General features: G+C 36.3%; 1 protein-coding gene across 4 annotated transcripts in view; it reads right to left on the bottom strand.

The window, feature by feature from the left end:
- GI (gigantea protein (GI)) overlaps positions 1-27,763 on the bottom strand; it is a 136,605-nt gene that overhangs the window by 16,166 nt on the left and 92,676 nt on the right. For all 4 annotated transcript variants that reach the window (XM_089822602.1, XM_089822604.1, XM_089822605.1 and 1 more), the window contains 2 exons: positions 21,822-22,034; positions 20,057-21,601 (listed from right to left, as the gene is read on the bottom strand). In XM_089822602.1, the coding sequence (XP_089678728.1) occupies positions 20,057-21,601; positions 21,822-22,034 (1,758 nt within the window). The remainder of the gene's footprint in view (positions 1-20,056; positions 21,602-21,821; positions 22,035-27,763) is intronic.

Raw genomic sequence — 27,763 nt, 5'->3', positions numbered from 1 at the left:
CATGCCCTAGTAGCATTCACAATAAGCTCTTCTCCTTTCTTAGTGATGCAAGAATTTGAACTTAAAACAAGATCATAACCTTGGTCACAAAGCTGACTTGCACTTAACAAATTATGTTTGAGACCTTTGATATAAAGCACATTTTCTACTTTAGTTCCACCATTATTTAACACTAGAGTTCCTATACCAGCAACTTTAGTAGAAGAACTACCTCCAAAACTGACCTTTCCTCCATTCATATTCTTAAGAGTATGAAACTTCTTCAAATCACTAGTCACATGTCTGGAATAGCCACTATCTACATACCATATATCTTTTTCATTTCTAGCAAGAAGAGCAATTTGAACTAAAGCCGTAAGAGATACCTCTTGATTCTTCTTCCTTCAAACTTGAGTAAACTTTTGTTTTCATTTTGCTTCAACGTTGTTAGATGATCCTGCACTATTAATCTTGCAAAATTTTGCAGCATGACCAAAGTTGTTGCAGCTATAACAAATAATGTTATATTTACCAAAGGAATTTTTGCTAAACAAGTATGGCTTTCTCCTAGTAATAAATTTAAATTTGTGGCTTTATATCCAAAATAATTATATGAGAAGCAATAGCCATAGAAGAAAGACTTATTCACATAGCTGATACCATAACTAGGTAAGGCTTTGATACCAATTGTATACGAAAAATCACTTGGGGGGGGTGTGAGTCTGTAATCACCAACCCAAACAAAACTCACAATCCCAAAACTTCAAACAGATTTACCAATTAAAACTTATTTAACCTATAACAACATTATCATTAATGAAAACATTTAACATCCATGCAACATGTGGAAAATATCCACACAATAATAACACCAATATTTATCTCATGGAAACCCTATAAGGGTGAAAACCATGGTGTGAGATCAGTGTCCACAATTATTTGTACTCTTCTGGAATACGGTCGATTAAGGGTTACAAAAGCATCGGTAAATGCTACTCGGTTAAGGGATTTCCCTAGAGACCAGTTAGAGTCGTATATCCTGTTAGGAATAACCTTGTTTGTGGATTTTCAACACTCTTTTGAGAATGCCACCCTGTTAAAGGATTTACAATAGACCTATAATGGTCACCCAATTAAGGGACTTTACTATCACAATTGTTAGAGAGGAACAACTACAAACGATTTGTAGTTCCCACTAACACACACTTAATCAGATCCAATAAAGCTCCTCAATATAATAACATACCAATATAATCCTCTGTTTTGATTTATATTCTCCTATGTGATCATAACAAACTTCATGGATTGTAATCTCTATTTCATTGATATCTAGCCTCAATAAAATTTGCCACAATCTTCTTCTTGTTCTCTGTCATGATACAAATGCAATACCAAACTTCTCCTTAAGTAGAAATTCTTGATCACAAAGCTTCAACCTAGATCTAATGATCCAAATCTAACTCAGTCGGCTTGATATATCATAAGTTGTTTCGACCTCTTAGAAACTTATCAACCAATCTTCCTTAAACGTTTTTTCTCTATCCTTGTGTCATCCTTGTTCCTTAAATTACGCTTGAGTTGCATACAATTACATCTTGATACTGCATCAATTGTTCCTCACTCGCCTATAAGTCTTCACTGTCTCTAATAAGATCTTTGTAGTGATAAGATTCCATTCTAGCTTACCAATAAGTGTCCTATTCTTTACTATCTTCCAACTAGCCAAATAACCTTCTCCTTTATTCATATCCTAACCAACATCTTCATGAATAGCATTCATCAGTAGAATCAACTAACGACTTAGCATATACTGATAAACAGTCAAATCATTCATCTATCCACCATTGTTTGTCTCAATTGTTACCCAATAAGGTTCCTATCAACATATCCTTTTCATCACTTGACATCTCCTTGCAGCAAGAATATTTGCCTTTTGAAAGATATGGCAACATGTACAAACATCATCCAAATAGGTTGACATCAATGACAAACAATATAAGTAATTATCATGTTATCAATCATGTTCTAACCCACAGCAACATAAATCAACTTCCTCATCAACTAGATCAGTTATGGAAAGATTATTGTTATCAATTATTCAAGAGAGTTTAGAAAATCAGATTCACTTGAAAGAACAAAAAATATCTTCAGATTAGAGGCTTAAGTTGTTTCTCTAAAAAACCTTGGCAAATATGCTATCTTATCAAGTGCAAAGGTGACAAACAACAACATCAACATCTCACTAGATAATCTTCTAATTCACAAAAATAATCAATAGATTAAAGATGTATTGGACTTGAAGTTGGTCAAAGTTCTATGTCCCAAGAAAAGGAACAGTAGCCCATTACCAGCCAACAAAATCATTTGAACATGGTGAATAAATCTTTCTTCAATGGTTATTGCTTCTCATGTAACTATTTTGGACACAAAGCCATAAATTGTTGATCTTTCACTAGGAAAAAACTTTATTTCTTTGACAAAAATTTGTTTAATTCTTTTGGCAAATATAATATCATCTGTTATAGTTGTAACAACATTGATCATGTCACAAAATTTCGCAAGATTAATAATGCAGGGCCATCTAACCATGTTGAAGCCAAAGGACAACCAAAGTGTGATAACCCTATCTGGTTATAGCTAAATCAAGCATCAATTTCTTTCACATTTTGATGCTTTGACATTTTGTCAAACACTTGGCAAGCAGCCCAATTACCACTGAATCTATGATGTCTTAAATTTTCAAACACAATATTAGGATGTACAACAAACTGATCACAAATTTACTTAATTTTGGCCCTATAAGTTTTGCATAAAAAAATACCAAACGCCAATAAACAATTCTGAAATGATTCACACTAGCCTCTGAATTCATTCATCAACAAACCATACAGCAATATAATGAAAAGGGAATTTAATAGTTGGCTGATTATAAATCAGAATTTGAAGCCAGCCTGTTTACTTTCAAACTGTGTAATATAAACTGAATTTTACAAATTAAGAACCTAGTCTTTGCCGTAGAATGCAATTGCAAAGTTAAACTAAAAGCCACATGGTCCAATTTCAATCTGGCGTTCACAGTATACCCTTACAAATGCTGCCCAAAATTGATATAGATATCACGCCAAATATAAGAACCTTGGCATTCAAGCTGTAAATCCAACACACTAATTCTGATGCAAAACGAACAAAATGGGTTATCTAGAATTACCAAACTCCAATTTGCAGATTAAACCCTCATCCAACAATAGAGAAATTATAATATTCAATTGTATAAATGCTCCTCAACCACAATTAATACAGAAAGAGGAGACGATAATAAAACTCAAAAGTTGTTACATCCCAACTTTTGACCTAATTTAAAATATAGCCCTTGAGGTTCACATGAAGTCAGTTGACAGTGTAATTTGTTATAATCTTGCGGAATGATAAGGTGGTTAGTCATTATAATTTCAAGTGAAGATAACATACTAGTTGATTATTTATCACGAATTCATGGAATTGAAAAGGCAGCTAGCCTTTATGATTATTTATAACTTGTTATGATAATATGATTTAACTACGAAGAATTTCTTTGCAGGAAACGCGTCGAAGGGGTGGAAGCATTGTCAGAAAATAATTAGGCACAGTAGCATCACCATCACTTGGCAAATGGGTTGAGAACCTAGCGACTTGAAAACAAGATACATTTGTGGAACCCGCATGAGCTATTTAAATAAATAATTTGAGAAGCATTAAATAATTGAGTTAAGACATAAAACATACCTCAAGGGATTTTAATTGATCTTTCATCATAATATTATAATAAATATTTATATACGTGCATATAAATATAAAAATGAAATGGCATCATTATATTATAATAACATAATTTAATGATGTCACCCTATTTATATACTTACATACACGTATACAAATATATATTATAATAACATTTGAAAATTTTAATCTTTTTGATTCTTCTTTCCAACTTTCTTTTTTATTTATTTATTCTTTCCTCTCTCTCCATAATCGATTTAATACTTGGAATCCAAACGGTTTTTAAATCCTTAATCGATGAAAGTCAAGAAGCCACGACTAGTCTTTTTAATAGAAGTTGTGATGGGAGTTGGACACGACCATTCCCATTTCCTTACCATATTTCCTGCCACCATTCCCAAATTCCTTTTGCAATAAGCCGAGTTCCAGAGCTCACAGTAATTTTCATACATCCAACAGCACCCTGAGATTTCCAAATTAAACCCTAGTCATTTTGTGGGTTGCAATTGAGCCAAGCAAGACTTCTAGCTAGACTGTCGAGTTCAGAGAATGTCAAACATAAGCCAAGCTGCTGTGAACTTTATACATATCAGGTTATGAAGTATTCCCTTTGATTTATTCTTTCTTTTGTTTGAATGTAAGTTCCACTGCTGTCAGCTAAGTATATAAGTCCATTTATTTCTTAAGACAGTGATCATCATAGGTAGCACGCTGACAGTTTCCTACGATTTATATAGAATTTGCCTTTTATTTTCTTTATTTCTCTTTATATCTTGAACCAACATTAAAGAAGTTGAGTGGTGACTTTGATTAGGAGTCTCATAACGTGTAAGAACCATCATGAATAATAATGATATCATTCGCAAAGTTTTATGCTGTCACAAACCATGAGAAGATTTTAAGAGCATAATGCTCATTCAAAAACACTTGGGAATCACGAGCAATGAAGCCATAAATGGTGAAGAGGTGAAAAAGGGCAATTAGCTCATAATTTTTGATGCACCTAGGATTCACCGGCTCGTAGCCATGAAATGGTGAAAAGATGGAATGAATCTACAAGAACGCAAAAGAGAAATCAGATATGATTAAATTAATTAATTAAACAATAAATTCTGCAATCTTTAAAAATATCTTTTGAAATCACAAATTGTGATAAGCTAGAACATATACGTTATTCATGAATTTGTTGGGAATCAATAGACAAAGCCGATTGCTTTGAGATCCGAGCACCTAGGATTCACCCGCTGTATAGCCATGGAAAAGGGTGAAGAGGTGAGATAGAGTCTACAATGACTTAGAAAAAAAAAAATCAGATATGATTCATTAAATCTAGAGTAATATCATTTAATAGCTCATGCATGATCATGTTATTGTAATCTCTTGTTATCAAGTCAAATGGTGTGTTTAGATACCAAGATGCTCAGTAGATGATAGATGTTCCAAGTCCAATTCTGAGTATTCCGAGTAGAGAGGGCCTTTCCCGTTGGAGATTGTGTGGGTACAAGTCATGGTCCGAGGTTGGGTCGTTAAGCCCCTAACAATGTTTCACCTCTTCCAAGTTGTCGGATGTATAACAGACAAAGATAAGCTATACATTCATTTGTTTGTCGGAAATAAGTATTTTACTTTTATAATGTAAATGCAAGACTAAGGTAAGATTAATTGAGTTTTATCATCATTACAGTTACTTTACATTTAGTTGTGAGAGGAAGATTTATCTGATGGATTGTTATATCAATCTTTTATTTATATGAATAATAAATATGAGCATATCTTCTAATCTTATGTTATTGCCATAGTTGAGCAATCAGAAGGAAAGGAATGATACAGTGGTATCTGAAGCCCTAAATAGTATAGTGGTATCTGATGCTCTAAATGATCCAGTGGTATCTGAAGCCCTAAGTAATATAGTGGTATCTGAAGCCCTAAATGATCCAATGGTAATCGATGCCCTAATTGATACAGTGGTATGTGATGCCCTAATTTTATATAGTGGTATTTAATAGTAATCGTCATTTGATTTTGATATAACAGTATTGAATGGTAGTCGATATATGATATTGTTATAGTGGTATTTGTGGACTAATCTGGGTGATTGTAAAAACATCCCTACAATGATTTCTTGGTTCAAATTCCATAGTGTGTGGATTTTAATTTCTATAATAAATTCATTGATGGTGTTCTAAGTTCTTAGTTAAGAAATTTTGTTTAATTGTTTATAACCATCAATCTCATTCACATGAACATAATTGATTTAACTGTCTTCCCATGAAAATGAAGTAATAACTGTATTTTCTATGATATGTTAAGAGTTGTTAATTAAGTCTTGGGAAAACTGGTTGTTACAAAAGTCCTCAATACCTCAGCTGTGGATTCTCATAATTAAATCAACAATACTTCAGCTATAGATCCCAAACCCTTTTACTTCATCAAGGGCACAAACTTCAAACTCAGAAATGTCACAAAGACAACAAGAGCAAAATAAAATAATCAAATAATTAGATGTTTTACTCATCAAATGGGCTCATATTTATAATCTCCAAATGGCACAAAATTTCCCAAATGAACTTCACTTAAGAAGCTTCCCACACACAACATTAAAATATAATAAAGTGTCATTATAATCTGATTTATTAATTGCTTTTGGCTCCAAAAATGACCTTTTCCACCATAACTTAAAATTCTAACACATAAGGCCATTGTTTCTTGTTCCCATGCTTTAAAACTTTTCATCCCGATTCCAATGGGCTATGATACTAAGGTAACCAACCAACAACACTATCAAAAATAGCAACCTCAACGTATTTATATGAATAATAATAATAATTCACCCATCTTCCAAAAACAACTGAAGATGCATCAGAATCAAAATCTGACAACAACAAATTGATCTTGATGATGAAAGATGATGAATGAACCTGACAGGGTGACTTACTATAAATAGATGCTCCCTCCAAGATTCTTGGAGCTCAAATAAAGACGAAGAGCATCCTCCAACTCCTCTAACTCAACTAAGCTCATCGGAACCAACATATTGACTTACTATAAACAGTAAATCCCTCAAATAGGGCCAAAACACACCATAGGCTGTTGGAAAACTTATAACCACACAATTGAGACCCTCAAATCCCACTTTTAGCTCACGAGGGTCACGATGGTGAATTGACCTAACCAATTGCAGGAACCTACTAAGACATTATAGTCCTCCCTCCCTAAGATTGCTTGTCCCCAAGCAATCCCGGAGCAAAATGAACATCACAATCCCCCTAGATCCCAAAAAGGTAGAATTGCGTCCTATCCCTATTGTGTACAAGAAACGCTTGTAGCATCAGCATCCAAATAATTGATATGAATGATAGAAACATTTGGAAATTGACTATAGACGCTGATGGTGATGACAACCCATCGGAACTCAATCCAACTAAAATACCAACTCTGTCCACACCTAAGTCCCCATTAAACTGATACTCACACCCAGCTGCATTGTGAAGATGGTAACAACCATAGGTAACTGAAACACTACCACTAACTCCAACCTCTACCAAACTATCCCAGGTGTGTAAATACTGCAAGGGGTCTAACTTGCAACTATCAATCCCATCTGCAAAAGATGGTGCTAACCCATCCCATAATGGATGGTATGAAACTGGAGCCAACCCATACTGACATGAAACCAAATCCTCTACCTGTGGGTCAACAGAAAAGTGATGAGCACTCTTCACAGTGTAATGCCGATAAAAATTCCCGATCTCTATCAAGGGCTCATCTTCATCAAACTAGGAATCAAAAGATGGCTCCAATCTCCGACTCTGAACTATTGGTCGAGAAGGATCCTGGGCAACCCTCTCAACAAACCCAACCCCGAAATCCTTGTGGGGAAGCATAGTAGACAGTCTGTACAATCTTTCCCACCAACCTCTGAATAGAACGAGAGCCTTGGATGAGAGTACCCTCAGACACTCTGTACGAATCCTCCCTCATATTTGAACTCTCCAATAGATACTCCATGAAGGACTCTATGCAGTAGAAATTATACGTGGAAGCATCAACCTGCTCCCCTACGACCCACAATTGATCCCTTTGAAAATGTGGCACTACCATTTATCCAATGGTACTAGCTGTATGAAATGAAGAAATAGATCTACTTCCATGAGAGTTCGTCTCCCCTGATGCTCTCACCTCCTCAGTACCTACTACACCCATATGTTAAACGCATGTGTCGGCCACATCATCACGTCCCTCACTCCCAACCGTGGAAGCAAACTCACCACCAACCACAATATGTAACTGAACAGGGTCTGAGGCTGATGTTGACTACACCTGCTCTAACTCCATGGTAATTCATCCAACTGTGATTGTGACTCTTGAAGAGCCAACTGAATATACTGAAGAGAGTCCACAGCCACCTCAAGCCCTTGGGTAAGCTCAACTACCTCCTCTTTCCCTAACAACGTCTCATAACAGGTGCTACCCCACTTCAAAAGGTAATCCCTGTCAACAACTGAGAGTAACTATGCTTCATGATCCCGACAGCCTCTCAAAGCATATGAACCTCTACTAGGGAAAAACTACCATCACCGTGCTCATCTAACACAGGAGCACCCCAACCAGATGTAGCTAGCATCTGACGAATAGCATCATAATGCTCAAAAGCTAAAGAAATGTCATTATCACTCACCTTCATCTGACAAGTCACATGATGCCTCTGCAACCCCTACCTCCTATGCAAGCTCTCTGTCTCACTAACTGCACTGTGATAGGAAACCGAATCAGAACAACCCACCACAAGATCACTCATTGCAAGTGTGCTATTGACCTTGCACCGGAGATACAACTACTATGTACCTCAATCAACTCCTCATCTGAAGAAATGAAAGCCCTCACAATATCAATATCCCCACATGTCTCAGCTTCCACCTTAAAGGATAGATCATGTAAACACTGATCATGGAACCCATCCAAAACCTCCTTGGAGTCATCAGTTGATACCTGGCAAGGGATATTGTACCCAATGCAACTCATAGCATCATCAAATGTATCATTAGATGTATCCATAGTATCTACATCCACATCTCCTAATAAAGCCTCGACTGCTGACCCTTAAAACTACACAAATGACTCAACATAAAATTGTGAATCAATAACACTAGAGCATGAACCCACATCTACTGACCCCACTGGAACATACAAATCACCAACATCATAGCTGGGTGACTCCATACATGCATTGGTCCCACCTGAGGAAGCAACTGCCTCTTGTATTGGAGTAGCACTATGATAACTCACATACAAATCTCCAATAAGAATCCTCTCCTCGAGGAAGCCAGAAGTGTCAGTAGTAACAACTACATCAATTGTCTCTGCATTAGCTGCAACAACTCTGGGAGCCTCAACCTGCTGAAGCTCAATGCCGCTATCGACCAAGGGTACTGACACATCTACTGATCTTTGTGAAATGAGTCCATCATCAACGTTGCAAATGGGACTAGCAGGTGTCCTACTAAATATAGCTACATCAGCATCATGGACACCTGTCGGGAAAAACTCAAGCTTCCTTCCCTGCAACCTCGATGTCGGCCTTCTAAAGGCGGAAACCATATACCTTGCTGCCCTCTCAACTATCACGGGATACAACAAGCTCTCCGCCAACCTCTGTTGATGAAGCTTCAATTTCTCCCAACTCTCCTGCAAGGCATTCAGTTTTATGCTAACTTCCTCATTACTGCACTAACTTCTAGAACTGCCAATCCTATTTCTGTCCATAGCTCGAGAAAATAAAGTGTTGGTCACCCTAGAAATTAGATTTGAAAAACTTCAAAGTCAGCACTAAACAAAATAAAAAGTTAAAACTGACCCCAATTCTTGCAAGCTAGCAAGAAACTACTCTGATACCACTGTAATAACCCTGTCCGGTTATAGCTAAATCAAGCATCAATTTCTTTCACATTTTGATGGTTTGACATTTTGTCAAACACTTGGCAAATAGCCCAATTACCACTGAATTTATGATGTCTTAAATTTTCAAACACAATATCAAAATGTACAACAAACTAATCACAAATTTACCTAATTTTGGCCTTATAACTTTTGCATTAATAAATACCAAACGCCAATAAACAATTCACCAGCCTCTAAATTCATTCATCAACAAACCATACAGCAATATAATGAAAAGGGAATTTAATTGTTGGTTGATTATAAATCATAATTTGAAGCTAGCCTGTTTACTTTCAAACTATGTAATATACACTAAATTTTACAAATTAAGAACCTGGCCTTTGCAATAGAATGTAATTGCAAAGTCAAACCAAAAGCCACATGGTCCAATTTCAATTTGGCGTTCACAGTCTACCCTTACAAATGCTGCCCAAAACTGATATTGAAATCACGCCAAATATAAGAACCCTTGGCATTCAAGCTGTAAATCCAACACACTAATTCTAATGCAAAACAAACAAACTCGAATATCTAGAATTACCAAACTCTAATCTGTAGACTAAACCCTCATCCAGCAATAGAGAAATTATAATATTCAATTGTATAAATGCTCCTCAGCCACAGTTCATAAAGAAAGAAGAGACGATAATAAAACTCAAAAGTCCTCAATACCTCAGCTGTGGATTCTCAGAATTAAATCTACAATACTTCAGCTGTAGATCCCAAACCCTTATACTTCAACAAGGGTACAAACTTCAAACTCAGAAATGTCACAAAGACAACAAGAGCAAAATAAAATAACCAAATAATTCGATGTTTTACACATCAAATGGGCTCATATTTATAATCTCCAAATGGCACAAAGTTTCCCAAATGAACTTCACTTAAGCTTCCCACACACAACATTAAAATATAATGAAGTGTCATTATAATCTAATTTATTAATTGCTTTTGGCTCCAAAAATGACCTTTTCCGTCATAACTTAAAATTCTGACACATAAGGCCATTATTTCTCGTTCCCATGATTTAAAACTTTTTGTCCCAACTCCAATGAGCTATGATACTGAGGTGACCAACCAACAACACTATCAAAAATAGCAACCTCAACGTATTTATATGAATTATAATAATTCACCCATCTTGCGAAAACAACTAAAGATGCATCAAAATCAAAACTTGACAACACCAAAGTGATCCTAATGATGAAAGATGATAAATGAACCTGACGGGGTAACTTCCCATAAATAGACGCTCCCTCGAAGATTCTTGGAGCTCAAATTGGAAGCCCTAAATAAAAACGAAGAGCATCCTCCAACTCCTCTAACTCAACTGAGCTCATCGGAACCAACAGATTGACTTACTATAAATAGTAAGTCCTTCAAACAAAGCCAAAACACACCATAGGTTGTTGGAAAGCCTATAACCACACAACTGAGACCCTCAACTCTCACTGTCAGCTCACGAGGGTCGCGATGGTGAACTAACCTGGCCAATTGCAAAAACCTGCTAAAAATGGGGACATTTCACAAAGATTACTAAAGTTTGGAGGAAAAAGAATTAGGAGGTATCTCTTAAGGCTTTGGTTGTTCAAACCTCTCTTCTTGCTAGAAATGAAAAGGATACATGGTATGTAGATAGTGGTTGTTCTAGACATATGACTAGCGACTTGAATAAGTTTCATATTATTAAAAACATGAAAGGAGGAAAGGTCAGATTTGGAGGTAGTTCATCTAATGGAGTTGTTGGTACTGGAACCTTAATATTACATAATGTTGGAACTAAAATAGAGAATGTGCTTTATGTCAAAGGTTTGAAACATAATTTGTTGAGTTTAAGTCATCTTTGTGACCAAAGTTATGATCTTGTTTTTTCTTTAAATGCTTGCCTGATTAAAAAGGGTGAAGATCTTATTGCAAATGCTACTAGAGTAGCTAATAATCTTTAAATTCTTGATGATACTAATGATGAAACCTGTTCTTTAAGTAAAGTAGAAGATGCATAGTTTTGGCATAAAAAAAACTTGGGCATAAAGAAATTGATAATCTGATTAAGATCAGCAAAAAGGAAGTGGTTAGAGACATGCCTATGCTAGAAGAAACATCAAGCATCATCTATGAGAATTGTCAAGAAGGGAAGCAAGAAAGAGCTTCCTTCAAAACAAAATAACTTTCCGACTGTAAGTCACTTGAGCTTATCCACACGGATCTTTGTGAGCCAACTAGGACATCAAATCTACAAGGTGAGACATAATTTCGGTTGTTAATAGATGATTATTAACACATGACTTCAGTAGCTTTTTTCAAAGAAAAATCAAAAGCTCTAGATAAGTTTAAAGCATTTATGGCTTTGGTTGAAGATGATTTGGATTTAAAAGTTAAATGTTTACGTTCAAAAAATGGCGGTAAATTTACCTCTAATGAGTTTGTGAGTTTTTGTGAACATGGGATTAAGAGACAAGTTTCAGCTCTTACAACACCACAACAAAATGGTGTTGTGGAGAGCAAAAATAAAACAGTTCAAGAAATGGCTCGCTGCCTCATGAATGAAAAAAAAATAAGTGATACCTTTTGGAGAGAAGTTGTCTATACAGTTCTCTACATTCAAAACAGAACTTTGTTGAGAGTCACGTACAATAAGACAACTTATGAGCTTTGGAAAGGTAAACCAGCTACTGTCAAATATTTTGAAATTTTTGGTAGCCCGTGTTATATTAGGAGGGATGAAGATAACTTAGGCAAGTTTGACTCAAGAGCAGAAGAAGGTATGTTTCTTGGTTACTCTTTCAAAAGTAAGGATTTTAAATGTTACAACAAAAGGATGCGTAAAATTATTGAAAGTGCAAATGTTAATGTTCATGAAATTACTAATGAAACTTGTGAGAATGTGAACAGCAGCAATAATGAGCAAAAAATTGAAACCAGTAGTGTTGCACCTTCTCCTCCAACTCCTCATGCTGGAGCAGCAAGCAAAGATGAAGAAAATGCAAAAGAGAAGTCAACATCAAATAGTTTCATGGAGTCTCTTCTTTTGATGAAGCTTAAACTACACATTTGCCTTCTAGTTTTGACATACATGCTGAAATTGGTACATCTTCCAAAACTCCAAGTTTGAACAAAAGAATCATCCTATAGATCAAGTAATAGCTGAAAGAAGAACCACGGTTGCTAGGAAGAATGTCAATTACTTTGAAGATAATGGTGTTTCACTAATCTCCATGTTTAAGCCCAAGTGTTTTGAAGAGGCAGCCAACGATAAGCATTGGTTTGCTGCTATAAAAAAGGAATTAGAGAAGATCCAAAAGAGTAATACATGGGAGCTTGTGCCTAGACCCAAAGACAAAACGTGATCCGTACAAAATGGGTGTTTCACAACAAGGTAAATGAAGGGAAGATAGTTAAAAGTAAAGCACATTTAGTATGCAAAAGGTACTATCAAGTTGAAGGAGTAGACTTTGATAAAACTTTTGCACCTGTAGCAAGCTTAGAAGCCATTAGAATGTTTCTTGCTTTTGCAACTTCCAAGGGTTCCAAAATTCATCAAATGGATGTTAAATTTGCAATTTTAAATGGGAATTGAATGAAGAAGTGCATGTCGAACAACCTGAAAGGTTTATTTTATCTAGCGATTTGGATGACATGTGCAAGCGAAAAAGGGCATTGTATGGACTTAAACAAGCTCCAAGAGCTTGGTATGACAGGTTGTACAAATATCTACAATAGCAAGGATTCAAAAAGGGTTAGATGGACAGCAATTTGTATGTAAAAGAGGAAGGTAATGACATTCTTATTGTTGTTGTATATGTGGACGACTTGATTTTTGGAAGTGACAACTCAAAAATGACTAAGGAATTTTCTAGTTGTATGGCAAATGAATTTGAAATGTCAATAATGGGTGAGTTTACTTATTTTCTTGGGCTGCAAATTCATCAATCAGCTGATGGTGTTTTTATTTCACAATGTAAATATGTAAAAGGGCCGCTTTAAAGGTTTAAAATGGAAGATTGTAACCCGGTTAGCACTCCCATGGAAACTGGATGTAAGTTAAGCAAAGGGGATGAGTCTCCTAGTGTTGATCAAACTTACTACAAGTCTATGGTAGGAAGTTTGCTATTTGCTACAGCTACTAGACCTGATATAATGCAAGTTGTTGGTTATGTGGCATGTTTCCAAACCACACCGAAGCAAAATTCATGTGAAAGTTGTTAAGAGGGTCTTTAATTACCTAAAAGGGATTGTTGACTTTGGCTTATGGTTTTTCCTATATGTTCTGATTTTTCTCTTACAGCCTATAAGATGCAGATTGGGGAGGTTCAGTGGATGACAAAAAGAGAACTAGTGGTTGTGCATTTTTCCTTGGTGGCTGCCTTGTTTCTTGGCTCAACAAGAAACAGACTTGTACTTCTCTATCGACAGCTTAAGCAGAGTATATTGCAGCAGTGTCGTGATGTATGCAGGTAGTTTGGATGAAGAATACCCTGCTAGATTACAAGCTTCAGTTTGCTGATCCTATATCAATATATTGTGATAACACTAGTGCAATTGATATTTCTAAAAATCTTGTTATGCATTCTCACACTAAACATATTCCAATTAAATACCATTACTTGAAAGAACAAGCTGTTAATCCTGTTGTCAAATTGGAATATGTTTTCTCCAAAGAATGGGTGGCTGACCTCTTTACATTACCACTTACCTGGGAACGCTTTGAATATTTCAGGAGAAAGCTCAGTATTATTTTATCTTACTGAAATATGTTTAGATGATGAGCTTCACTGCAATATCTTTCAGTTTTGTTTCACATTTAATTCAGTTGTGGTTGTCATCAATGAAAATAGGAGGAAATTTGTGGTATTTTGCATTGATGTGCAAATAATTTGACCTTATTTTCATATATTGTAACTTTTGTCTATGTTCTTATGGAATGGCCATTCTATGTCTGCATGTGCACACATAAGTTTACTGAAGTATGAGACAGATGAACAGTGTGATTAATATATCCATATACATAAGCAAGCATACAGTTCAAGTGTTGAGGATGTATTGTTGTAAGGTATGCTGAAGTTGGATTGTGTGAGCTGGATCTTGACCTTGTTGGCTTGTATGTGCATTTGCATGTCATTAGTAGAAAAGTTTGCTATCATCTGGGTGGCAACGGTTATGTGTCTATTGTCTTTTCTCACAGTCTGGTGTAGATGGCATGTGTCTTATTTTGTCTCTCGTGAGTAAATACTCTTATCTTGTGGCTGCTCTACTGAACAATGGGAGTTTTCTGTCACAATCTGAAACTCTTTGAAGCTGGACGCACTTAGTTGCCAAGTGACAGTCATAAGCATTACATTATGCTCCTTCAGATGTTTTTTCTTTACATGACTCGGACCAACAACTCAGATGATGATAGGGCAAAGTAACAGATTCTAAATAAAAAATGTGTATTCCTTTTAAAGAATAATAGGTGGCACGAATAAGTTGGGCGTGTGTGGTGGAAGCAACAAAGAGTGGGTTGCAGACTAATAAAAAAATGCACACAAAATATGTTTGCAGGTCGTGCTTCAGAGAGGACAGTGGGTAGATATACAAACTGAAAATAGTGTATGCAAATAACAGGAAGGGGTGCATAGATTCAAAAAGCAGATTTAGTAAAGGTGTCGTGGCTAGTCTGTATTCCACAATACAAGCGTTTTCCTGAAAATGATGATGGGATCTCATTTTCTCTAAGTGTAACAGCAGATACCTGTAGTCGTGTAACGCAGGCAACAAGGAGGTTGAAAAAGTTTTTGGCACTAGTTCCTAATGATGGTCTGAAGTAGTCCAAATTGTTTTTACTGAGAATATTCATGCTCTTGGAAATAAAAGCAGCATTAAGAGGACTCGGTGGGACAAATGAAACAGTAGCTAAGACGTGAAGCAAAAATATTTTTTTTGCTACTGGTTTTAATGTTTAACCAAGAGTAAAATTCGTTTTCTTCGAATACACAGTTCTCGTGTTCTTAAGAACAGGGCAGCGTGGTTAGAGTTTAAGTTGTGTTTGCAATACTAAGTGAGTGGTAGCAGTGTGATTGAAGCTGGGTTTATTGGTGTTGAAGGTCTGGATTCCTGTATTCATCCTATGAGTTTTACCATCTCTTGGTAAAATGAGAGCTTAAGCTGGGTATAGTTCATTGTTCTTATATCAGACATGTTGGGTAGGAGCCCTCTTTAGGTTGTAGCCTCTGTTTGTCCAGGTTGGAGCCTGTGTTGTAATTGGGTGTGTAAAAGAATTGCACCTCTTCTTTTTACTGGGCCGCAGCCCATTTTTGCACATTAGTGATACCATGGTTTTTTACCCTGTTGGGTTTTCCATGAGACAACTTTGGTGTCCCTGTCTTTTAGTGTGATCTCTGTTATTACTTGAGTTACTGTTGGTTTGGAGTTTTAAAATACTGATTCACCCCTCCCGCTTTCAGTATGTTTTGGTCTTACAACCCACAAACCAAGTGCATTATCAATTTTTAGTTGAGGAGGTTAGGTGGATAGTTTCAGAACAAAAAATGAAATTAAAATATGAAGTTTATATTTTAATTTAAAAAATAAAGCACTTTATTATATAGTCACTTTGTAATATTTTAATAAAGTAACTCAGGGAAATAAAGGGGACCACCATGGAGTACGTCTACCTAGCAGAGACAAGGTTATTTATAAACAGAAGACAAATAAAACCAATATGAAAGGCCCATGAGGATGTATGCCAGCCTTGGAGAGGATTAAATAATAATTTATTAAATCATGAGAAACCCTAGAAGTTGTGTTAGCTTTTGAGGATGAATAAAAAGAAATTTGGGATTTCATTTTGGGGGTCTTTTGGCATTTTTACTATGGAGGTTTGGAATTTTCAGAGCTCTGGCATAAGAAATGAGATTTGTAGGTTGTGAGGACAAAAACCCTTGCATTTTAGAAGGCCCAAAATGGTGCAAGATCTCTCGAGGGGTAGGCCCATTAAAATCATACAGTCACACATGGACTTTCAAACTCCCTCTAAATATCAATCATCTGAGCTTCTCATCCAATGATGCTTCTGATGGAGCATCAAACTCCCTCTATATCTGATATCAATCCTCATTTTCCTGCAAGAGCATCCTCGGAAAAGATCAAGGCAAATAGCTCGTATAGAAATACAAATAAGAATGTTATCATTAATTTGTATAGTAGTAATTTAACTCGTGCCTATTACTAACAACAACATAAATGATTATAACACAATTCTGTTGGCAATTTGGCTAGAAAGATATGTAAGAATAATATAGGGTTGTCATTTATGGCAACATATATCTGTTATGCAGAAGGCAAAATATAAGATTTAAGTTTTGGATGACCGAATTTAGAAAATTGTCTAAGTATAATTCAGGAAATTAGTGAACAGTTATGCATTTTGGTTCAGTGTGGTTTACTAGAAATAAATGAGGTTATGCACAGTTGAGGGAAGCAAGGTTATGATGTCATAAGCACCTGTCTAAGAGCGCTAAAGAATATTCCATGTACAAACAGAGTTATGGGAAGTTTTACAAGTACATGTTATACAAGCAGAATAAAGCAAATGACAGAGTAAAGGCATTTTGGATAAGGGATTGTTTTGGTTTACCAAAACAATGACTTAACAAGGTAGGGATGACATCCTAGGTGTTAACCCTCACTAAGTGCAAAACAATTTTAAATTTTGGGAAACGTGGAAGGAAATGAAGGTCAACTGGTTAAGCAATTGGGTATAAAGAAGACACCTTTTGTTTGTAAAAAGTGTGGCATTGTAATGTAATGTTATAATGTTGAAATGCACACTTTGTATGATCAATATTGATGCAAACTTTATGTTAGAGTAGAGAAAGGATAGTATATGTGAAGTTTTGTACAGAGAGCTACAAAGGAAAAATCAGATATTGAAGATATCAGCATTGTCAAGAGGTTTTTGTATTTATACCTTTTGTGTACAGAATATATCATTGTATATGCATGTTTGAGCAGTGGGCTCATCTTGCTATGTTTGTAATTGTAATACCAACTCCCAACAGCGTTGAGGCTTCTAACAAGGCCTAGCCCTCTAACAAGGATAGAGACACTATACGGATATAATAGACTCCTAACACGGTTAATATCTTTCACAAGATACTTTTGATAGTGGATCATTTATGGGTACCATCCCCACTACGGTGTCCCATAGTCAAAGTCTCCCTAGTTAACAAATAATGGTGCTATGAGTTGCATTGTGTCACTGTTACGTTTACTTTTCAGTTTGATTACATGTGCATGTTTAAAGATTGTTAAAGATATCCATAGTTCGGCAAAATTTTGTGAAATGCTGATTCACCCCCCCCCCCCCCCCACCCCTCTCTCTCTCAGTATTTCTTATTTCTAACAAACTCTTCATTTACTATTTTCAATAATACTTAATTTTATATTATGTATAGAAGTTAAAATATAACTATACCTTTCATACTCCCACATTGACTGAAACATAACCTTTCTGAAACTTATAGTCAAAAATCAATCAATATCTTAGGGATTACATAATGTAGTTTTGAAAATCAAGATATGTATATATATTTACTCCATTTATCAAATAAATTAATTATGCCGATTCATATATCAAATTATTCATTAAACGAAGTATTTAGATTTATACTAGTTCACCATAGAAATAATAACAATAATATAAAAGATAATTTGTAGTATTAAGAAGTAACACCACTTGTTTGGTTGGTGAGACCTACTCATACCCTTGGCACTGTAGATACTTTACCTGTTTGATGCCCTTTGCTATCACATGTTTGCCCTTTGGTCATTTCACATTACAACCTAGATTGTAGTGGGTCTCCATCCCATGTGGCAGGCCACCTTTTTATTACTTTCATTATGCATATACACTAGATGACATTTGATTGGTTCATAATTGTAACGGCCACCAATGTTACCTTTTTTATTTCATCTAATATCTTTCCCTTGTTTATTTGTGGTTATATTGTCTTTTTGTTTAACGCTTCCATTTGACCATCTTCAGCTACAAGGAATGTCACCAACATGGATGAAAAGTGCATCCCTTTCACACTGCAAATGCCACCATTGAAAAAAAAAAATTGTATCATATTTAAAGATTTCTCTGCAAGAAGTCTTCATCACTTTTTGTGTTCTGCCTGTGCCCCATCTATTCTCTTTGGCACTTCCACTTGAGTTTGCGATTTGGTTTCCTCTTTGCCAAAACGGCACTCCAGTCTGATTACAGATTATAAGAAAAACCTTGAACCATTTTGGCATGACCTACAGGCCCACGGATCATTGAACACGCCCTCCATTCTTACCTTTAAAATGCCACATTTAGTAAAGATACTCATAGCGTGGGACCCCAATTTTCCAACATGGCCTCTGCAAGGATTTTTCAATAGATTTAATGGGAGAGGTGCTATCATTTCTGTCAAATTTTGCACGCCGAGATTGGTATGGCAGCAGCGACTTAGAATGGTAATAAATGTAACTTTGATCTATTTCTTCAATTTGTGTGTCTGTCTGACCTGGTTGCTGTGATTTGCATTATATAAGTCTATTAGACCGGGAGGAGATCACACTATCCAATCGCTCAATTTTGCCCACAACTTTCGAAGTGCATGTAACATTGAGTAACAAGGGGTTGCAATCATCACAAAAATGATTAAAGTTGATATTTACAGATATTGTAAGGCTTTGTTTTGACAATGATTCCTTATTGCTCAAATTCTCTACAGTGTGTATTTGAAGTCCTTATGCAACCCGTATGTGTCATATGTAATCTCTAATGAATCTTCATATTCTTCGTTTCTCAAGATTCTCTTCTATTGTTCATAATTTCTAATGAAGTTGAATCCATCTATCATTCCATACTCCATAAAGGACTCTTTTTCTCACACTTGCAGTTTGGCCCTGATACCATGTAGAGTTATCAGGATTGTTGCAAATGTAATAACATTGCCTCTTTGGTATATGTTTTCCAAGAGCAATGATCTCTGTCTTATATTGTGGAAAACACATGGAGAGACATGTCCCTTTATTATTGTTTATTCAATATAACAATTAATTATTTAACTATCTATCTATCTATCTATCTATATATATTTATTTATTTATTTATTCAGTTTAGTCTCATGGATTTATCCAACTGAAGCTACCAAACATTAGAGACTAGATAGCTATTATATTATGCTCATGATAAAGAAAATTAGCAACAAAGGGCAGCAGCTCAAAATAAACAGAGATATGATGCAGCTAAAATTTTAAATAAAAATTTTAGTATTTCAGCCTAGGCATTTATGGCAGTATCTAGCAGATATATCCAGATCCATGTCAACTTGATCTACCATCAAACAAATAGAAATTTACTGCATCTTACCTGCCTCCAACCTTGTTTAGCTGATGTACTCTCAGCACTTGTTTTCATCTCAGGAGCTGTAATCAGCCTCTGCCAGACTAATGGTACAGTAGCTACACACAGATTTTCTCTCTCTTCAAGCACTACTTTAACACAGTTCCCTACATCAGCATTCACCCCTTTATGTCTCTCCATACTACAAGAAGCAGCTTTATCTGATGCTTCCATGGGTACATTAGCTTTATTGTTTTTACAATAACCAATCACTACATCTTCAAGACTTTGATCTTCGTTTCTTACAATGATCTTCAACTGCCCATGAGGGAAAGTCTCCAAGGGTAACATGGGTTTTACTTTGTCCCTTTGAATAAATGCCGATTGTGCCTGACCATTTTCTGCATAAGCAACTTTATTTATATTAACTTTTCCTTTTACCTCACATTGAACATGTGTTGCAGCTGTTTCAGACTTGTCTGCAATAGCACTAAGTGCTTTTCCATTTACATCAATGTGACCAAGAACTAATGAAGCTTTGGAACACAGATCAGGATCCCAATTGCATCTCATTACAACAGATAATGCATGCATGCAAGCCTTTGACCTGCAAAGGAGGTCTGATAAATGAGCAGCTACCATAGCTGCAGCAGCTATCTCGCTAGAGCTGTAGCTCATTGGATTTACTCCAAGAGATGGCTTTAGTGACAGAAGGGCCTCTAATATACCTAACAACCTTCTTGTATGATTTACTGCAGAGAAAACCCCATTCGGAAACATTCCAACAGGTCCAAGAGATCTATTTGGTTCATCTACTTTATGTAAAATAGATTGTGGTGGGCAGGCTACCATTGATGACGTAAAAGAGAACAATTGAACTTCACATGCCAAAGCACAAACAGCTGCAAGAACATATGAATCAAAGGTTGCTACTGCCCCTCTCTCTTCTTTTGTCCTGTGCCTACTATATCGTTGCTTTCCATTAATCACCTGCTGATCATTCACAGAACAATTTGAAACTGTCCCTATTTTTGTTTTTCTGCTACCTTGCTGGACAGTATCATGTCTAAGGCAAACAGTAAGAACCACAAAAAGTAAACGAGAAGCAAGCTCTAATGAAGAACAAGTTTCTGTAAATAATGAATGGATCATTGCATGGAGCTCAGCCACGACAAGATTCTTGGAAGGAAGTCCAACACCAGCATGAGAATTTCGTACTTTTCTTGTCTGTTCCCTCTGCACTTCTGCAGGAAAAGTTCTTTGCAGGATTGCTTCAACAGTAGCAGTGAATATCTTCATCAAAGAGACCTCTGATGGACTCCCACGAGGTAGATATTCGAGAACTCGAAGAAGTGGACGGAACAGATTCCATGATAAACCCGGTGGTTGCAAAGGAGTTGATACTACCATTTCAGGCAAATCAACAGTTGAAGAACTGAGAGGCAGTAGACCGTAGGCAGCTTCCCAAAGAGTGCAAACTCTCCATTCAACATCAGGCCCATGAATGCACATCAATGATGCTACACCTTGGGCTGTAGCTTCTACATTAGCTTGATGGGCTGACACTTCCATCTACAAACATACCATGCGTGTCCTGGTCAAATACACTGACTAATGTTTCTACAACATTAGAGAAAACATGCCTATAAACATCCATGAACTTTGTTATCCAAGAAAAGAACAAGCAACTACCAAGAGTTTACAAGTGAAAGACTGATAAAATTAAATAGCAAGAAAAGTACAGAGCAAGAAGCAAGAAATATAGCAATATACATATATTGCACAATCTTACCTGCTCTCCAAGTCTTGAAGGACCAAATGCACCATATATGTCACACTGAACATCAACTCCTTGAGCATGTCTAGGAGGAGGAAAAAGCAAGCCAGGCTGTGAAATGATGCGGAATAACAATGCTGCAGCTGCTTCTGCAGCAATGCTACCTCTCATGGACAGAGCTGTACCAATTGCATGCAGAAAATGCATATGGAACCAATTTTTCGGGAGCTGTGATGCACAAGAACTAAAGCAGGTGAAACTTTCATTGAAATGCCAGATTACAATAACATATATAAAATAAAACATAATAGCAGCATTAAGAGATAACTGAATTTTTTTAATGCCAATGCCTTTGAAACAAAAATAATTTGATATCCTAAATCAATTACCCAACAGAGCCTGCTTCTTTGACACAGTCTTTTCTTATAGCGAATAGCAATGCAACCCACTGTTAAGGTTATAAAAATACTGTTGCCACCAACATATTGATAGAAGATAAAAATTCGACTTGGGTAGTTTTAACTTCATCTTTCTAGGAAGGCCTGCAGCCATGCAATTTAATGGTGTTTATTTATTCTGTGGAGTCGTGGACTTTAGTATAGTTTTGGTGCTCTCTTTCTTCTCCCAGCTTCCACATTTTGCTTCAGCTTCTTCATGAAGAAAAAATGCTCTGTGAATTGTGGACCAGTAAATCAAAGATACCTATTCTAAATGGAAATATTCACACCCAGACACTTCAGACATTCAATTGGTTAAAGGTGAGTATGGAAGATAGATAAAACATATTTCTGGGAACCATTGAGTCATTTATAGATCATTGAATAAGATGTCAGAACAATAAAATTTAAGCCCTTGGCCAATATAAGTTTGTAGACATACAAGACACGGAGTAGATTTGGTGGGTCTTCCAACACGTCTTGCAAACTAACACCAAGATTTCATGGATGCAAACATCTGCAAAGATGGCATCAAAAGATATCAACAATGTACCAGAGAATCAATATCAAATTACCTAATTATAGGATGTGTACATTGACTTTGCATGTTTATTATAGATTTTTTTTGGCCCAAGGTTTTATACCCCTTGTATTGTAACACTACTTAAAGGTTCCAATAATGATGTGTCTATGGGTATTTGCAAATAAATTAGAAATGAGTACAAATGCAAAATATCCTATGTTCGATGGTGTTTCTAGGACAGCTGTCCATGGTGGGAAGGAAAGCATTTTTTGGAGATGGTAGAGAATGGCAGAGATTGATACATAGATCCTTTCAAATATTTACAAATTTATCTACACATGACATCGAAATTGAAAAATTAGTGTAACTGTAGGGTCTAGACATTTATAATCCAATGACTCATACAATTTATCAAAAAAAATAGCAAAAAGTGTGTTCATTGGTCTACATATACCACAAAAATAAACAAATACAAAATAGAGCTAATAAGCAGATTTCTCTAGATGCAAATATCAAGATAAAAGAAGTCAAAATGCAAAACTACACACCATATGACCTTTCAATATCAAAAGAAGGGATCTAATACTAAGCCACTTTTATATCAAATTATGACTCATTGAAAGCAATGCCAACCAATCCTGGCTGCACCTTCTCCTCATCAATGTATCTAGCATCATCATGATCAACATTCCAAAATTTAGTTGGAGTCTATCAATACTAAAGTCGCAAAGCGTTATCAACTACAATTAGTTTCTCTGCTTGTCTAGAGGTAAGCCTTTTCTCTTGACCTAGTGGATGAAGCTATAGATCATTCAATCCTTCTATAAAATAAAGAAACTAGCAACATATGAATGTGGGAAGATAGCAAGCTGTCTCAACTCCAGTATATCCTTCTCATTTTGTGTTCGCCATCCACTAGAGTATTTTTAAGCAAAAAAATCCTATCCATCCTATCCCATGGTTTGTTGAATATAGGACAACAAAGGTTGACAAAATCAATCCATTTCTCTTCAATTCTACTTGCATCCTCAATAATTACATCTTATAAAGGGTCTTCATCCACCTTTCATTTAATTCAGCATTATTACAAGGAAGAACTCTAGAAAGTCTAGATGCATATTATTTGAAGTTTAACACTAGCAATTGCACCCTAGTGTGCAATGGGTACACCCAAGATATGTGAGAGGTTAATCATAAATGTTTTGCTCTATTTTAAATCATGTAGATTTTAGTTTAAGTTGAAGTATTACAAATTTTGGAATGATCTATAAGACAATTGAAAAATCTAACTGAACCGGGTTGGTATTAACTTGTGGAGGACACCAATGATATCACCAATCAATATATCAAATTGTAATGTCCCTTTTTGGGGACATTAGAAATATTAAAGGGGACATCTTTATAAAATAAAAAAATGACTATGAGAGCTAAGACTTAATTTATTAAAGGTCAATTTAATATTCCAAGCGGGCAAATGACGAAAAGGAAAGATAAGACAAAAGCCAGAAAGGAAGTTGAAGAGTCACAACTACAAGAATAAAAGGAGAAGAGACCCTTTCATTTGATATGCTTAATTTCTATTATTCAATTTAGATTTCCTCTCTCGTGAGAACATCAGAAAGCTTCAGCTTTCAGCTAGTTGGAGAACGTAGCCCCTCATGCTAGCAGACAGTGGATGCAAACCCATTGTCTGGGGAACATCACTTCAGGTGTTTCATTCGCGCTTACAGGCCATGACATTGTTGAAGATATTACAAGAGTTGCTAGTTTCATATTATCAGTTTGTAATTCATAGGTATCTGTTAGACATCTTGGATGCTATTGTGAAATAACGGTTATATTCATGTGGAAAATCTTCTAGTCTTATTATAGCATTGTATTCCATTTTTGTTTATATCTGAATTTGAATGTTGTGTATGAGATAAGTTGATAAAATTTCTATTGGAATCTCTACGGGTTACCGGTTGTGCTGGAAACTATCTGCCAAGTTTTGTTACTGTTTATATTGCTCAAAGAGAAACCGGTTAATATCTGGAGCGAAATATTCCAGTGGTATCAGAGCCATAGTATCTTGCCAGCCTGTGAGGTCAAGAAATTGGAATATTTCTAGTTTAGTAAGGTATTCATTACAAAGCTGTGGTTTGATCAAAGATTGGATGAAAAAGACAGAATTTTCTTAACATGCATTGGAGGGAATGGACACAAAATTGGTGGAAAACTTAAAGAATCAGGGAAATAGTAGATAGTGCATGTTAATTCCTTTGATCGTCTGCTCTTTCAGAGAACCTTCTATTTATTGAACCTGGCCAAAGAGCCTGTAGAGTTTATTCGGATACAGTTTGAATCAATAGTGCCAAAATACATAGGAACATATAATTCACTAGACAACACCAATTGAAGTCAATATTAATATCACCTTTGGAAGAAGCGTTAGTTTGAATCTTGTGCAAGAAACAGTGGCCGATTGTCGTCTAAAGAAATATTGTGGTTGCATGGACAACACAATGATTCACATTCCTTATAAGGTGTAGTCTCGAGCAGACAAAGGAGTTTAACCGGTGCTTCTATTGTCATCAAGGCCAGTTCACTTTGACACAAGCTTGGAATTTTTGAGCAAGAAAATCATCAAGAGGAGTATGCAGCAGAGGAGTTCGCAAGTTTCTCGAGCTGGCTAATGTATAGTGATTTACGCACAATATCTTCATGAGGGGAAGCGCAACAACAAACCTAGAATACTACAGTGGCATCCACTCTTGTCTGTAAACGAACTTGTAAAACGGAAGATTAATCTTAGAAAGATTTAACTATTGACAACCATCACAATTGTGGCAATGCATCGACGAAGAGTTGTAGAAGTTTGTTGTAATCTCTATTGAATATGGAAGAAAGAATTACAAGCTATCGACAGAAAGATACATCATTTGGTCAAGCACAGATTTTGGTGGCAGGAATATCTGGAGTCTTCGAACCTGACCCCTAAAACAATCTGGGCATTCTTTTGAACTGCAGTCATCATTCCTCACATAATAAACGCCTTAGCAACTATCACTTTTCAGTAGCACCTGTGCATCGACATTACGAATAAAATTGATGGAAGTCTTAAAGCCTAAGGAGATTAAGTGGCTGTAGTTGCCGAGTATATGTAGCGGACTTAAGCTAACTACTGTAGTCATAAGTTGCAGGAGAATAGAGGATAAGGGAGTAGCAGGGTGGAGCAGTAACGTCTTCCTGTTCAGCAATTTCAGACATTTGGAAGAAAACATTTTTGTCATTTGTGAATTCAAAATCATCTCGAGATGACAAGTGTCTGTAACCACAAGTACTATCATGGCCGCTTGAAATGCCAAAGGTAACCGGAGATGTCGTGGGTAGGAGTCAGATGTTCCTTAAGTCATACAAAAAAGAAAAACCCATCAAGTGGCCTCAAAATGATTCGTCTGCAGTACAATAGTGTTTTCGGCAATTGGAGGAGAGTCGATGCAACCAGCAAGTGTATTGGGTAGCAAGAACTCAACAACACGTGGCCAGGGAGATTTGCGGCTAAGGATTCATTGCTGCCAGCAAAGGACAACAAGTCTAGTATAGTCGTTACTGAGGGAAGATTTTATGCAAGCAAGGGGAACCATTACAGGCAAATATCTAGAATTGATTTGGGCAAAACACAAACAGAGCCAATGTTGACAGCTCGAGGGACATGTCAGAATAATGACAAGGAATGGGTAACATGGAGAAAACTGGCAGACACGGGAATCTACATCATCGTGTGTGCCAGAGAAATCATAACTGGACGTAGACAGGAATCCAGTGACCACAGCAAGGGACCACAGTGCGTTCAAGCCAATCAGCAGGAAGTTGCAGAAAAAAAAATTTCCTCCAATTGTCGATTGGATAATTTTGGACAAGGCACTACTGAATAAAACGTCAGCTCAAGCATGATTCAAACCTATAGAGACATAGAAACGGGAGGCGTCACAATTTTTTATAAATTTTGAGGCATTACAACTGTTACCATCTGTGAGGCATTACAAACTTCTTCACCAGATGGCATGAAAAGGTGTTTCCAGGCATGATTCTCTAAAACTGTAGCAACAATGTTTTATGATATTTGGTTTAGAATCCCTTCCATTACCGTAGAAGCAAAAATTTTGGGTCACTTGATTAGCAGAATTAATTGTTTCAAAACTATCGAGCCTTAATTTACACCGCAGGTAGTCTGATGCAGCGTTACATCTAAGAATCTACAGTTTGATGTGGGAGTTTAACATAGCTGGAATGCAGCAGAATTGAGTCAGTAGATTACTCTTTCCAGTGCAAACTATGAGTGAGTACAGATTTGTAGAACCATGGAATATCAGGAGATAATTAAAGAGGCAATAAAGCCTGTGGAGAGGAAGTGAGAATATGAAATATTATCTATTGTGATTTGTGCTGGGTAGCAGGAAAGAAATCGGGGTCTGAACTTACAATCTGTGAATGTGCAAGAGAAAAACCCCAGGTCGAAGTTAGTGGTAACAGGGTGGCAGTAGGAGTCATCGCAGGCTGTGACATTCTGCAGAAATAAAATAGGTTATAGAGTCTACAGGAAAGCACGAGAGAAGGGCCATCAGAACCATCATTCAACAGCCACGCTATTCCAGTAGCCACCAACATATTTGAGGAGAGTGGAGAAAGTAATGAAGGTGACACAGCCATTGAACGTGCTCCCATACGGCATCACAGCCAGAGACATCCAGTGCCCTCAGCTCACACAATGTTGTTGAAAAGAAAAGAGATAAGAAAGCTATGAACTTAAATTCTTGAGATTCATTTTATGAAACCAACGGATGTGTAGAAAGGGAATCCACAACAAAATAATGACTTCAAATGATTTATAGAAATCAAGCTAACTTGCATGCAGAATACCAGATCGAACGTGGTTTGTGTCCAATTTGGAAGTCTCAGCAACATCTAGGCACACGACGAAGGTAGAAAGCCTTGACAACATTAACAATTGAAAA

The sequence above is a fragment of the Cupressus sempervirens genome, chromosome 3 (assembly GCF_028749045.1).
Source record: "Cupressus sempervirens isolate cs-2001-9-10 chromosome 3, ASM2874904v1, whole genome shotgun sequence".
NCBI classification, from domain to species: domain Eukaryota; kingdom Viridiplantae; phylum Streptophyta; class Pinopsida; order Cupressales; family Cupressaceae; genus Cupressus; species Cupressus sempervirens.
The sequence above is the reverse complement of the archived record's forward strand: the minus strand, read 5'-3'. Positions and strand labels throughout refer to the sequence as shown.